This window comes from Cricetulus griseus, chromosome X, assembly GCF_003668045.3.
Source record: "Cricetulus griseus strain 17A/GY chromosome X, alternate assembly CriGri-PICRH-1.0, whole genome shotgun sequence".
NCBI lineage: Eukaryota > Metazoa > Chordata > Mammalia > Rodentia > Cricetidae > Cricetulus > Cricetulus griseus.
The window spans coordinates 118,706,549-118,721,386 of NC_048604.1; the positions used below are offsets into that span (position 1 = coordinate 118,706,549).

At 34.9% G+C, this 14,838-nt stretch overlaps 1 protein-coding gene across 5 annotated transcripts in view; it reads left to right on the forward strand.

Annotated features, from left to right (window-relative positions):
* Usp9x (ubiquitin specific peptidase 9 X-linked) overlaps positions 1-14,838 on the forward strand; it is a 110,018-nt gene that overhangs the window by 39,665 nt on the left and 55,515 nt on the right. For 4 of the 5 annotated variants that reach the window (XM_027433145.2, XM_027433144.2, XM_027433143.2 and 1 more), the window contains 9 exons: positions 189-407; positions 2,350-2,465; positions 2,893-3,144; positions 3,220-3,358; positions 5,495-5,647; positions 6,730-6,834; positions 9,586-9,792; positions 10,456-10,592; positions 12,892-13,040. In XM_027433145.2, the coding sequence (XP_027288946.1) occupies positions 189-407; positions 2,350-2,465; positions 2,893-3,144; positions 3,220-3,358; positions 5,495-5,647; positions 6,730-6,834; positions 9,586-9,792; positions 10,456-10,592; positions 12,892-13,040 (1,477 nt within the window). The remainder of the gene's footprint in view (positions 1-188; positions 408-2,349; positions 2,466-2,892; positions 3,145-3,219; positions 3,359-5,494; positions 5,648-6,729; positions 6,835-9,585; positions 9,793-10,455; positions 10,593-12,891; positions 13,041-14,838) is intronic. The other variant, XM_027433147.2, reaches the window with a different exon arrangement.

Here is a 14,838-nt window from a genome sequence, read left to right on the forward strand (position 1 = left end):
TGAAAGTGCAAACCATATAAATTATAAAGCAAATTAATTTGGTACTAGTGGAATAGATATAATTCAAGTAATCAGTATAAAAATGGGGAGTTCAGTTAATATTAAGGTAATGGTAATTAGGATTACAACTTCTGTTTGAAATTGGGATGTTTCACATTCTAAATCAACCTTTCTCCCATATATAACAGAGATGTATTATTAACAATACTCATCGCCTGGTGGAGCTGTGTGTGGCTAAGTTGGCCCAAGACTGGTTTCCACTTCTAGAACTTCTTGCCATGGCCTTAAATCCTCATTGCAAGTTCCATATCTACAATGGTACACGTCCATGTGAATCAGTGTCTGCAAGTGCCCAGGTGCCTGAAGATGAACTCTTCGCTCGTTCTCCAGACCCTCGATCACCAAAAGTATGTTGGTTTATTATTTTCAAAATTAAATATTAAGGTTGTTTGGTTCTACCACAGAACTTTTAAATAATTTCAATCTCATATTAACATTGAAAAACACTAATTTAATTGTACTCTGAAAGGGATTTTGCATTATGGTTTGAATTCTTTATACCAAAGCTATGTCTGTTTTATTGTATTCTATCTACTACTGTTAAGTTTTTCTGTGTAGTAATGGTTGAGATCTGACAACCAAATGGACTTTAAGACTTAAATGAGACTTAGGAGCCTTTTTGCATAGTCATAGTATTGTAGTTCAGAGTTTATGGATCTCTTCCCCCCCTTGTATAGTTAATCCCTATTATCTTCTACTCAATGTGGAAATTCATAATTTGGTTAATATAAAAATATGTTTCCTTTATAATAATAACAATATTAATGATAGAGCTATGACTGCTTAAAGACTTCAAGTATGGATCAGTAAGGCCATGGATGGTTTTTTTAAACTCCAAAATAGGTATATGTTATACATGCTTAGTAATACATCACAAAAGTAAAATAATAGAAATTATAAAATAGAAGCAGGATGGTAAATGTTACTAAAATATATACTTGAAAACAAATATACATTTCCTACAATAATATAAACAGACTATAGTTTCTTACTATATACTTGGGGTGGGAGGTGGGGTCCGAGGCAGAGTTCCCCTTGAAACAGTCTTGGCTGTCCTGGAACTCACTCTGGAGACCAGGCTGGCCTTAATCTCACAGAGATCTGCCTGCCTCTGCCTCCTGAGTGCTGGTATTAAAGGCGTGCACCACCACCGCATAGCTTACTATATACTTTTAAATTTATTTATACTTTTATAATTTTTATTTCCTTTAGTAAGTACTAGTAATACATAGTTCCTAAAGTTTAGACTTTAGGGAAATGTTAAGATTTGTTTATATTGCATGTGCATGAGTAATTTGCGTGTATATTTGTATACCATATGCACACCCGGTGCCCTTCAGAGGCCAGAAGAGGGCACTAGATCCCCTAGAACCAGAGTTACAGACACCATGTGGGTGCTTGGAATTGAACTTAATTTGCCTATAAAAGTATGCAGTGCATAACAGCAGTCACCTATCTAGTCCCTAGGAGATTTGGGGATTGTTTTCCCTTTTCCTAACCAGCCAAAAAAAAAAAAAATTGAAAGTCATATGAGAGCTTGAAATCACCAGCAATGTGTTGAACTTGGAACTGTTATTTTTCAAGTTCATATTGTTGTCACTAGATGGCTTAGTTTGCTTGAGTAGGATCCAGTTACCATCAAAGTAAAGATAATCTTTAAACAAGTTACATCTAGCCAGGCATGATGGTGCACACCTTTGATCCCAGAGACAGAGATAGACAGGTCTCAAGGTTTGAGTCTAGCTTGGTCTAGAAAGTGAATTACACAGAGAAACCGCATGTGTGTGATGATGGTGGCTTATGCCTTTAATCCTAGCACTCGGGAGGCAGAGGCAAGCAGATCCCTGTGAGTTCAAGGCCAGCCTAGTCTACAGGGTATATTCCAGGACAGCCAGGGCTACACCAAGAAACCCTGTCTTGGATATGAGAGGATTTACTCAGAATTTTTAATACTAGATTATTAAATAGCTTTTCCTTGATCTATTACTTGAGCCTTTTAACCTCATAAATTAATATAGGTGTTTTTAGGTGCTTAGGAAAGCCACATTCTCTTACAGTGTGATTGCTGAGACAGAAACATGGTTTTAATTCTTCATTAGCAGTGTTGATACAAGCAGTGTGTTTTGGTAATTTAATTTGTGCTTGCTACTTACGATTCATCACAGGTGGATTACTGAATGTTTTGAAGTCTTTTCATGAATGATTTGACATTAATTGGTTTTAATATATTAGTCAAAATTATTTTTCTTAAAGTCAAAAAACGTAAACTTTCTTCTTAATGTATTGCAGGGTTGGCTGGTAGATCTGCTCAACAAATTTGGCACTTTAAATGGATTCCAGATATTGCATGATCGTTTTATTAATGGATCAGCATTAAACGTTCAGATAATTGCAGCCCTTATTAAGTAAGTTATATTTTAAAATGAAATGTTCAGTGCTCTTAGTTTCTGATTTTATTGTGGTTCAATTAAGAAGTGGAGTAATTGGGGCTGGAGAGATGTCTCAGTGGTTAAGTGGCTGTTTTTCAAATGATATGAATTCTATTCCCAGAACCTACAGCAAGTGGCTCACAACTGTCTTTAACACCAACTCCCAGGGGATCTGATATCTCTGTCCTCTGAGGAACACACACACACACACACACACACACACACACACACACACACACACACACACACACACACAAAAAAAAAAAAAAAAACTAAAAACAGTTCAAATGGAGATTTTTTATCTCTTAACTAGATGTTTTTAAAAATAATACATGTACTGTGAGAATGAACTAAATTGATTTTAAGAAATTGGTATTTACAGAAGTTTCCCATCTCATTTCAGACCATTTGGACAGTGCTACGAGTTTCTCACTCTTCACACAGTGAAAAAGTACTTTCTTCCAATAATAGAAATGGTTCCACAGTTTTTAGAAAACTTAACTGATGAAGAACTGAAAAAGGAAGCAAAGAATGAAGCCAAAAATGATGCTCTTTCAATGATTATTAAATCTTTGAAGAATTTAGCTTCCCGGGTTCCTGGACAAGAAGAAACTGTAAAGAACTTAGAAATATTTAGATTAAAAATGATACTTAGGTAAGTTCCTTATCTTCGGAAATAATCATGCACATAAATTTTTAGATTCAATTTAAAACTGAATTTCTCTTACAGATTATTACAAATTTCTTCTTTCAATGGAAAAATGAATGCACTGAATGAAGTTAATAAAGTAATTTCTAGTGTGTCATACTATACCCATCGGCATGGCAATCCTGAGGAAGAAGAGTGGCTCACGGCAGAGAGGATGGCTGTGAGTCCTTTTACTTTATTTATTTTTTAAGTAAATACTTAAACCTAGAATGGCTGTCACTTAAATTATTAATGTTAGCATTCTAAATTAAAGTTGACAATTGAATGTTTTGATTAATTTACAAGATTGTTAATCTCAAACTTTCTTTTCTTGTTTTTGAGACGGGGTTTCTCTGTGGCTTTGGAGGCTGTCCTAGAACTAGCTCTTGTAGACCAGATTGGTCTTGAACTCATAGAGATGTGCCTGCCTCTGCCTCCTGAGTGGCTGGGACTAAAGGCATTCGTCACCAATGCCCAGCTAATCTAAAGTTTCTAAAGTAGCATAATTATTTGGTAGCTGAGCATGTGTTTAATAAATTAATTTATTGTTGAATGTAATGATTAGCTTATTGTAAGATTTGCTATAGACTGGGAAATTGATTAAAATGAGATAATATTTGAACAAAATTGAAGAAGGGTCCTGTTCATATGACTGATTCTAGTTAATGGCTTGAAAATAGGTGGGTGTGGTGGTACACAACTGGAATCTCAGCACTGGGGAAGCAGAGGCAGGAAGATTTGATATAAGCTTGAGGCTAGCAAGGGCTACATATGTCTCAATATGTAGACTAAGAGCTGCACAAATTACCCTATTATCTTGATTTTTGAGAATTTGTTTTTAAAGTGCTTAAGTTTGTATCATTTTTGCATTAAATACTTAGAAAACTGTTTCCTGTATATATTTTATGAATTGCAGCTTTAATGAATAAGTTACCATTGAAATTATAAAACCCATGTTACTTGAGTACATATCTTTACCTCCAAGGATCTCCCCTGTTAATAGGGGAAATCATTAAAATGTGATTTTAAAAAAAAAACTATGGACAGGTTAGAGATATATTCAGTGAGGCCTTAGGTTCAGTAGTCAACAAAAAGAAAAATATGAACATTTAGGATATTTAGATATTTAGACCTTGTCCCTGGGTGGGGAGGACAGGTGATGTCTAATTTTGTGTCTGTCATGTGCCTGTCTGCATTGGTAATGTTGGTCCTTGAGCGGTGTGACTCACCCTAGAACATACAGAAAATGGCATTAAATATCAAAAAATTTTTGTAGTAGTTTGACAATTAATATATATTATTATATCTTAGGGGAAAAATCCCTTTTACAAGTTGGGAAGTTTTAAAACTCCTTTACTAGCTAAAAACTCATTTATGGTGCATTTTGGTTCCACCTACCTTTATTCTCAGGAAGTTGAATACTGTAGAGTCAGAATGACAGTCAAGCTATAGCCTAGCCTAGCACCGTGTTATGGAAACAGACAATGAAAGCATGCAGACTTGATTCAGGTATCAGTGCCAGTATCTCTACAGTGTATATCTGACTTGGATTGTTTAAAAGACAAAAGAGGTGGTGGATCACATTAGGGTCCGGTACATGGCAATTAATTAATAAAAGTCTTTTTAAAAACTATGTTTTGACCTAAGTTTAAAACCATTCTGGGACAGAATTAGAATTTTTTTTTTTTTTTTGAAGATTTTAGTGTTCTGTCTGCATATATGTCTGCAGGCCAGAAGAGGGCACCAGATCTTGTTACAGATGGTTGTGAGCCACCATGTGGTTGGTGGGAATTGAACACAGACCTCTGGAAGAAAAGCCAGTGCTCTTAACCACTGAGCCATCATCTCTCCAGCCCCCAGGATTAGAATTCATGCAAGAAACCTAAACATATCAAAGTTGGCCTCATTATGCTCATTCTACCTAAACCTTAGTGTTTTATTGCATTTAAATGATATTTTTGTGAGCTAAAAGGAGTTATTTTAAATATTTTTAATGATTTGAGTATAATTTATGGAGATACTTACTGATAAATTACTATGTCAAATATGGTAGCTTGTACCTTTAAACCAGTTTAATCCCAGCACTTAGGATGGAGGTGGAGGCAAGAGGATATCAAATTTAAGATTAGTCTGTACTATACATCAAGATTACATTTCAGGGGTAAAAACTAGATTTTTAAAATAATTTTCTATTCTGAAAATGCATCCTTGCACATTATTTTGTAAATATGCTTTAGGATGCCTCCATATTGTTACATTATGGTACTTTCAAAAAGTCTTTGTGATTTAATTTGTTTTGAAATCTCTCTCTCTTTAGGAATGGATACAACAGAATAATATTTTATCCATAGTTTTAAGAGATAGTCTTCATCAACCACAGTATGTAGAGAAACTAGAAAAGATCCTTCGTTTTGTCATCAAAGAAAAAGCTCTCACCTTGGAAGACCTTGATAATATCTGGGCAGCACAGGTAAGAATTTTGAAACCTTTAAATACTTCTTATAGAAATTCTTCTAGAAACTTCTAAAATTGACAGTAATGCTTAAATATGCAACAATTCATACTTATTAAAAGTTAAAGAGGCAAAAAGTAAAATAATAGGGAAGTTGATTGTGCTTGTGTATATCTGCAGTCTCAGCACATGGGAAGTAGAAAAGGGGGAGAATCATGAATTGGAAATTAGCATAGGCTACAAAGCAAGATTCTGACCCAGAAAACAAGGGCTAGGGATCACAAAATAATCTATATCTGTTGGAAAAATGTATATCATTGACTTTAAGACTTAGAAAACCCTTTAGCATAGTTAAATCGCTCAATTATTCATTATTAAATGACTTTTCAGGAGGATTAGCAACCTTTTTGAAAAGTTTTTAAGAGCCAGAATCTACATAAATATTGCTGAGTTCTAATTTACAAAGCTTTAGTCTTTTTTAGCTTATAGAAATAGAGAAAATAGCCTTGCTATTTTAAGTATTTAAACTTCCAGTTTGGGAAAAAAATAATGTATTTTATTTATGGCATTAATATCTTAGTTCATTCAATAAGCTGTATTACAAAAATTAAGCTGGGCAGTGTTGGCGAACACCTAGTGCTCAGGGCAAAGGCCGGTGGATGGATCTCTTGAGTTGGAGGGCAGCCAGGGCTACACAGAGCAACCCTAACAAGTTGATAAAGAATTTCTAAAATACATATTAACTATGTGTATGCAGAAATGGAATTGTCAGGTTTTAGGTCTAAAGAATTAATGATGTGGGGCTGGAGAGATGGCTCAGAGGTTAAGAGCACTGGCTGCTCTTCCAGAGGTCCTGAATTCAATTCCCAGCAACCATATGGTGACTCACAACCATCTATAATGAGATCCTGATTTTTGTCCTGTTCTGACAAGTATATGCATAATAAATAATTTATTTAAAAATTAATAATGTTAAGAATTTTATGTAATAATGGAGATTGTAGTAACTTCCTGAGGGTCATCAGCAATCACTGTATATAATGTTTCTGTTATTCACAGCCTAGTGTGCAATAATCTTCTTTGTTTTTATTTTTCAATAGGCAGGGAAACATGAAGCCATTGTGAAGAATGTACATGATCTACTGGCCAAATTGGCTTGGGATTTTTCTCCTGAACAACTTGATCATCTTTTTGATTGCTTTAAGGTAATTATTAATACGGGGAGGCTATTACTATTTTAATTTTAGAAAGAATTGATTCATTAGAACTACAAATTGTTCTTAGCCAACAAATAATTAAAATCTCATAAGATAGTCTTTGAAGTGTGAAGGACTTTATCTGGTGTGAAGGATTTTGTTAGTGTTTTCTTTGCCTATAAGAACTTGATTTTGCTGGGCATTGGTTGTGCATGCCTTTAATCCCAGCACTTGAGGCAGAGGCAGGTGGATCTCTGAGTTCAAGACCAGCCTAGTCTACAAGAGCTAGTTTTAGGACAGCCTCCAAAGCCACAGAGAAACCCTGTCGAAAAAACAAAAAAAAAAAAAAAAAAAAAAACCAAAAAAAAACTCGATTTTGAGCTAAGTGGTGATGGCAGCGGCGCACACTTTTAATCCCAGCTCATGGGAGACAGAAGCAGGCAGATCTCTGAATTCGAGGCCGGCCTGGTCTATAGATCAAGTTCCAGGACAGCCTCCAAAGCTAAAGAGAAATTCTTGTCTCAAGAAAGCAAAAAAAAAAAAAACTTGATTTTTATAATAGTGCTAATAGCCCTGATAAGGAGTGTCATTCATTTTCAAAATTCATGTTATCATTTTGGATTTCTTTTCCCATATTGTATTTTGGAAATAGGTTGAAGTAAACTATAGAAAAGTAGGAAAGGATGATTATGAGAAACTCAAGAAATGACAGGAAAAAGGAATTTCTAATATCATGGTGTTCTGGGGACATGTGCTTATTATTAAAAGCATAACTTAATAGAAATGTAATAGTTTATAAGGTAGCGCCAAGATCATACAATTACATTTGTATTGGTCGAGTCATGTACCTTCCAAGTTATGTAGTATTAATAGTCTCTTGCATCAGTTGCTGAAACTCAGTGAATGCTTAATTGGTTAGTGAACTTGTGGATTAAGAATATAAGATTATGACTGTGTTCACAAAGGGAGGTCCTATTAACAGTTGGCATTAGATCAAGTATTACTACTAAAAATAATGGCTTCTGACTGGGAATATAAGTTGTTGCAACACTTTGGAAGGTTAAGGGGTGTTTTTGATGAAGTACAGTACTCTTGGGACTAGTAGTATAGCTCAGCAGTAGAATTGCAGGGTAGCGTTACAAGGCTCTCATTCATCCCCAAACATCACAAGATTCTTGCATATGTGCACCAGAGTGCATGTTCAAAACTACTTTAACTGAAGTGTTTTATATAATAGCTATAAACCGCTATGTAGAAAGGAAATGTAAGGGATGCCCATATAATGAATACTTCATGGCAAACTGGAATGATTTAGCAACATGGATGAATATTAATAATCTTATTGCCTTGATTAAATTAACATAAACTCCAGAAATAGTTCCAGATGGCTTCTTGGGTTCTGTTTACCACATATGGTTTTTAATGGTTATATTGATGTCTGTGATGTTTGTTTGTTTGTGACTCTTGATGAAATGTGTTTACATCTTTTTTTCCCCAGATAAAGACCAATTTAAACTTTATTGTTAATATGCTTACTCAATATGATTTCTCCTCAGAGAGAGGCTTTGATCTAGAACAATCATTACCAGAGTGAACAATGTATTCCATAATTTCACATTATGATTTCTATGTACATAGGATTTTCCCCCCTAGATAACAGGGATCTTTATATTTAGAAAATGTTTCTTCGTGTTTGAAAATATTCATTCACCTATTTACTATCTGGTGGTCTAGGTTTACATCTTCGTAAATGTATATTTCACAGTAGGGGGAACAAATTACCCTCTTTCCCAGGCATATTAAGTCAGTCACTAGGTTTTTTGAGATAGGGTTTCTCTGTGTATCCCTGGCTGTCCTGTCTTGGAACTTGCTCTATAACTAGGGTGGCCTTGAATGCAGAGATGCACCTGCCCCTGCTGAGATTAAAGGCATGCACCTCCTGTCTCTAGAAGTCCGTATTTTCAGTAAGCTTCTAGGTTGTAAATTGGTGTCTTGAAAATTTCACTGCTTTCAAGGGAACAAAGTATAAAATGTATGTTTTTTGTATTTTTAAGTATCATCTTACACATTTCACACATGCAAAGATAAGCTTGCTGTATACATTCTCCCCTTCTATTTGAAGTATGTAAAAGACAGCTGAGAAAATAATGTATGCCGGGCGTTGGTGGCTTACGCCTTTAATCCCAGCACTTGGGAGGCAGAGGCAGGAGGATCTCTGTGAGTTCGAGACCAGCCTGGTCTACAAGAGCTAGTTCCAGGACAGCCTCCAAAGCCACAGAGAAACCCTGCCTCGAAAAACCAAAAAAAAAAAAAAACTGAGAAAATATGTAATGTAATCAGTTACTGTGAATGCCCTAAAGTTAATAGTCATTCATCCTTGATCTTGCGATGACTCTTCAGATGTCAGTGATACATAACCAGTGACATACTTGTATGAAGGAAATAAATAGAACAATTGTTATATCTCTTGGGACCTCTTCCTCCCAGGATAATCTTTAGATAATTTCTTAATGATTGGTTCTCTAATGATTGTTTGATTCCCCATTTGGAGTAATAAATACTTATCAAGAAGTTACTAAATAATAAGTACTTTTGTATTGAGTTGGGGATAACGTGTCTCACTGTATCCCTGGCTGGCTTGGAACTCAATGTGTAGACCATGCTGAACCCAAATTCAGAGAGATCTTCAACTCTACCCACACAGACACTTAGAGAAGAAAACCAAATATGAATTTTCTTGTCACTTAAATGTCTTTCTAGGCCAGTTGGACAAATGCAAGTAAAAAACAACGTGAAAAGCTCCTTGAGCTGATTCGCCGTCTTGCAGAGGATGATAAAGATGGTGTAATGGCGCATAAAGTATTGAACCTTCTGTGGAATCTAGCCCATAGTGATGATGTTCCTGTAGATATCATGGACCTGGCTCTCAGTGCTCATATCAAAATACTAGATTATAGTTGCTCCCAGGTAAGAGGGTGCTGTATAGCTTAGTTTTATGGCTTTCCTGCACCTTCACTGTTAGGATGGCTTAAATATAGGAGAATTTTAAGTAATTCTGGCATTATCTTTTAAATGATATCAAGAACTGATTTCTCATGTAAGTCTGCCTTAACGTTTCTAAAATAACTTTTTATGAACTATCTGAGTCTCAGGGAGAAAGTACAAACTACATCATTTAGTGATAGTGTTGTCTAATATATGGTAAAGGAATGTTAGTTTCAAATAGATCATAGAGTATTAAAGCTGAGTTAGGGACTTTGGAGATAAAATGTTTTATTTGCTCATAAAAGATTAAGAATAATTAGTAGAATTTCCTAAATAGATCATTTCATCAGGGTGTTACATGACTCTGTAGTGAGGTAAAATCTCTTAATTTAAAACGTTAAACTCAAGCCTGGCAAGTTTTAACTCAAATTATACTGAATGTATGTAGTTAATTTCTGTTTTGCTTTTTAGAGTTTGGTAGTAAATATGAAGTTAAGACATACAGAATTTTTTTTAAAAAAACATTAAACTCTTTATGTACCATTTATCATGTTAATATAAGAAAAACTGATTATTGGAATTTAGCTTAATTTCACTGTAGTATACATTTATCATTGATCTATTTAAACATTGGAATTGTTTAAGGACCGGGACACACAAAAGATCCAGTGGATAGATCGCTTTATAGAAGAACTTCGCACAAATGACAAATGGGTCATTCCTGCACTGAAACAAATTAGAGAAATTTGTAGTTTGTTTGGTGAAGCGCCTCAAAATTTGAGGTAAGACTTTTAAAACTAAACAATATATTTTTATTTATATGTTTTGTCAATAAATTTCAGTTGGTAAAAGCAAACTTTAAAAAAAAATTAATGGGAGTTGGAGAGATGGCTCTTCCAAAGGTTCTGAGTTCAATTCCCAGCAATCACATGGTGGCTCACAACCATTTATATTGGGATTTGTTGCCCTTTTCTGGCATAAAGGTGTACATGCAAATAGAGAACCCATATACATAAAATAAATAAATCTTTAAAAAAAATTAGGGGCTGGAGAGATGGCTCAGAGGTTAAGAGCATTGGCTGCTCTTCCAGAGGTCCTGAGTTCAATTCCCAGCAACCACGTGGTGGGTCAGAACCATCTGTAATGAGTGCCCTCTTCTGGCCTGCAGGCATACATACAGACAGAACACTGTATACATAATAAATAAATAAATCTTTAAAAAGAAAATTAATGGAGTGATAGAAAACAGAGAAAATGGCTCATTTGGAACAAAAGAATCTTTGTCGTTCTTACCTCCTTTGTTTCATTGATGAGGAAAGTGATCAGTATCAGAAACAAGGTGAAACTGCTGTTTCAGGCTGTCATGTGATAGTTTTCAAAAGAATTTTTCTTAGTTGTCAATTTTTAAAGTTAGGAGATTGAATTACATGAAAATTTAAATAGTAGTAGATGGCATGATGGAGCACTAAACTTTTTTTTTTAAGATTTTATTTATTATGCATACAACATTCTGCTTCCATGTGTATCTGCACACCAGAAGAGGGCGCCAGATCTCATAATGGATGGTTGTGAGCCACTATGTGGTTGTTGGGAATTGAACTCAGGACCTCTGGAAGAGCAGGCAGTGCTCTGAACCTCTGAGCCATCTCTCCAGACCAAGCACTAAACTTTTTAATATCTGTCCTTAAGTATATTACCTTAGGCCAGTCATGGTGGTGCCCAACCATTCAGGAAACAGTGATAGATGGATTTCTGTGGGTCAAGGCCAGGCTGGTTTACACAGTGAGTTCCAGGCCAGCCAGGATGAAACAGTAAAACCTTATTTCAAATAAACAAAACTAGGGACTGGAGAGATGGTACAGTGGTTAAGAGTACGTCAGCACACAACCATCTGTAACTCCAGTTTCAAAGGATTCCATGCCCACTTCTTGCCTCAATAGGCACTGCACATACATTGGTGCGCAGACAAATATAGGCAAATACTCATACACATGTAATGAAAATAAATATTTTTAAAGGAAGAAACAAAGTAATTAGTGAGTGAGATAAATGCACTATCTTAGCTTCCAAAATCTGGTTACTGAAATAAATGTGGGAATGGAGTTAGAGTGGTTGGTATAGAAATAAAGAGCTGAATGTAGTGGAACTGATATTCATTAATCAAATGTGAACAATACAGTCAATTAATCTCCATTCTCTAGATCATAATTTCTCTGTGTAATAGATAATACAGATGGGGGGTGTTGATGTTTGTCAAAGTAGTCTATTTTGAGTGTATTTGGCCCAGTGTGCATAACACCACTTGACCTTTCTCAAATTCATTGATTCCAGGATGACATAGTAAATTAGCTACTCTCCTAGAAATTAATGACCTTCTCTATGCTAGAATAATAGTACCTCTGAAAGTTGGCTACTTTCAAAGAATGTGACAAAACAAATTGGAAAGGAATTATCTTTCTAGTGACAAGAACAACTGTTACAAACCAAATGTTCCCAGTGTAAAACTTAAATAGCTAATTTAAATTTTTTTTACACTTTTTATTTGAATGGGATGGGGACTCGTGCTTCATTGTTTGTGTGGCAGTTGAAGGGCAACCTGTGGGGGGTTCTTGCCTTCCATAGTGAGAGAGTGTAATGAGGATCAGACTCGGGTTTTCAAGCTGGTGTCGAGTGCCTTTTCCTGCTAAGCCATCTCTCTACCCTCTAATAAAAATTTATAAAATTGCCATTATTAGGTGGCAATTACAATTCTAATTATACAATGAAGTTTAGATTTTTGTAATTTTCAAATAACCCTTTGTTCTAACACAAATGCTTTGCTACTACCATATTATGAGAATAGACATAGTCATTGAAGTAGACTCCTTGTGAAGTAAATAGAAACAGATGCTTGATTCTCAAGTAATATAATCTTTTATTTTTGACACATTAATTTCTTTTAAATTGCTTAATATTACCATTAAAGAAAGTAAATGAGCAAAACTGCCTTTTGAGGTTTTTTTTTTTAATTAGTAGCTAAGAATTTAGTTGTGATAAACTCTTGATTGCAACAGAGTTTAATTGCCTAATTATATTGTTAAGTTCTTCTCGTTTCAGTCAAACTCAGCGAAGCCCCCATGTATTTTATCGTCATGACTTAATTAATCAACTTCAGCACAATCATGCCCTAGTTACTTTGGTAGCAGAAAACCTTGCAACTTACATGGAAAGCATGAGATTGTATGCCAGAGGTATGTATTGTAAGATAACTGAATGATGGAAAGTAACAGTGATTACTGTTTTCCATTGATTACCTTAGAAATGACAATTATATTTAAAAAATACAGTTGGTCTTATTAATTCTTATTTTGTGACGCCCAGATCTTTTTTGTTTGTTTGTTTTTGTTTTTTCAAGATAGGGTTTCTCTGTGGCTTTGGAGGCTGTCCTTGAGAGGCAGAGGCAGGCAGATCTCTTGAGTTCAAGGCCAGCCTGATCTACGGAGCAAGTTCTAGAACAGCTAGGGCTATTCCACAGAGAAACCCTGTCTCAAAAAACAAAAAAGAAAAGAAAGAAAACATGTTTTCTGTAAGTCTTTTTAAGTGTCTTCCATATGTGGAGCCTTTGTCAATATTTTGCCTTCTAAGTTAGCCATGTCAGAATCTCTTCACTAGTGTGCTTCTTAGTACACATTCTCCTCTGTTTTATATCAGATTTATGGTAAAGCACTCCCAAAAGAAAAGTCATCTTACAGGTTCTTATTTGGTTTCTATATATGCCATTCATTGGTATTTTATAGGCTCTTCAGTGGTGTATATTAAAAATGAAGCTAATTGTAACACTATTTCAGTAGAATGGACTTAGCATTGCATCAAATTCATGGCACTTAGAAATCACCAAACTTTTAACACTAAAAATTCAGATAAATGTATTTAATGAAGCAACTCTTAAGATAAGCCTACTGATTTTGTTGACTCTGCTCTTAAATTTTGGGCCAGGTAAGTCCTAGATGAGTGAGGTTCCATAAAAGCAGTTAAAGCATCAGTCAGCTGAGGAGCACCAAATAGTGATATTTCATCCTGTTAGTCTTAAGTTTCTTCTCATCACCACATTGAAAGCCATATAGGCATAAAACCATATGGTATAAATGTTCTATACCAAAGAAAACCAAATTCATTGAGAAATAAGACTGTCATAAGCACTATACACAGACATTTAAACTTTGGAATTTAATCCATCAGACTCTTTCTATGATCTCTTGGTTATATAGAGACATTGTAATTTTCCCTGCAGTCTTTGCCCCAAGGAAAGAGTCATACAGGTTATGTGTGCTTTGTTGCTGATTTTTATGTATTTCTTCACCATCACCTTTGTATTTCATTGTCAGAGGTTGGGAACTCTGCTTTTGGGTACTTAGGTGGTACATGTGTAGTTTGGTGTCTACTCTATTTGAATCAAATTTTACGTGAATTACTGCCTCATCTTAGTTTTATGATCACAAGAATGCTTGCATTCTTCACTTTTTTCTGATATTGTCTATTTCTGTGTTTGAATACATGTCAGTCTGCATATATATTATCCAGAATCTGAAATAATGACCCAAAAGTAGTATCTGTTATGACCTTGAACAAGTTATTCATGCTAAAACAATATCTGGCACACAGTAAGCACTGGAATTTTTTTCCCTCTAAATTCATTGGTATTACATACCTTCTCTTTGTCCTAATCAGTCTTCGGATCATTTCTTCTAACTCACAGCACTGTTAACTAGTCTGTAGATGTTTCAATATGAGTAACAGGTAATTTTTTTGTAACAGGTAATTTTTAAAGCTACTAAAATCCTATTTAACTCACATTAAGTTACTTTTGTGATATTATCTGCCAACATTTCTTAGGGTTGGGTATGGGGAGGAAAAGGAGATTTGTATAGGAGATGATTTGTATAGTCTTTGAGGTTGAAAAAAAATATAGTATACTACAAGACTGATGCTGATTACACAACTCTCCTAAAAACCTAAAAATTTAAGTTGGTAAGTTGATAATTGAAATAT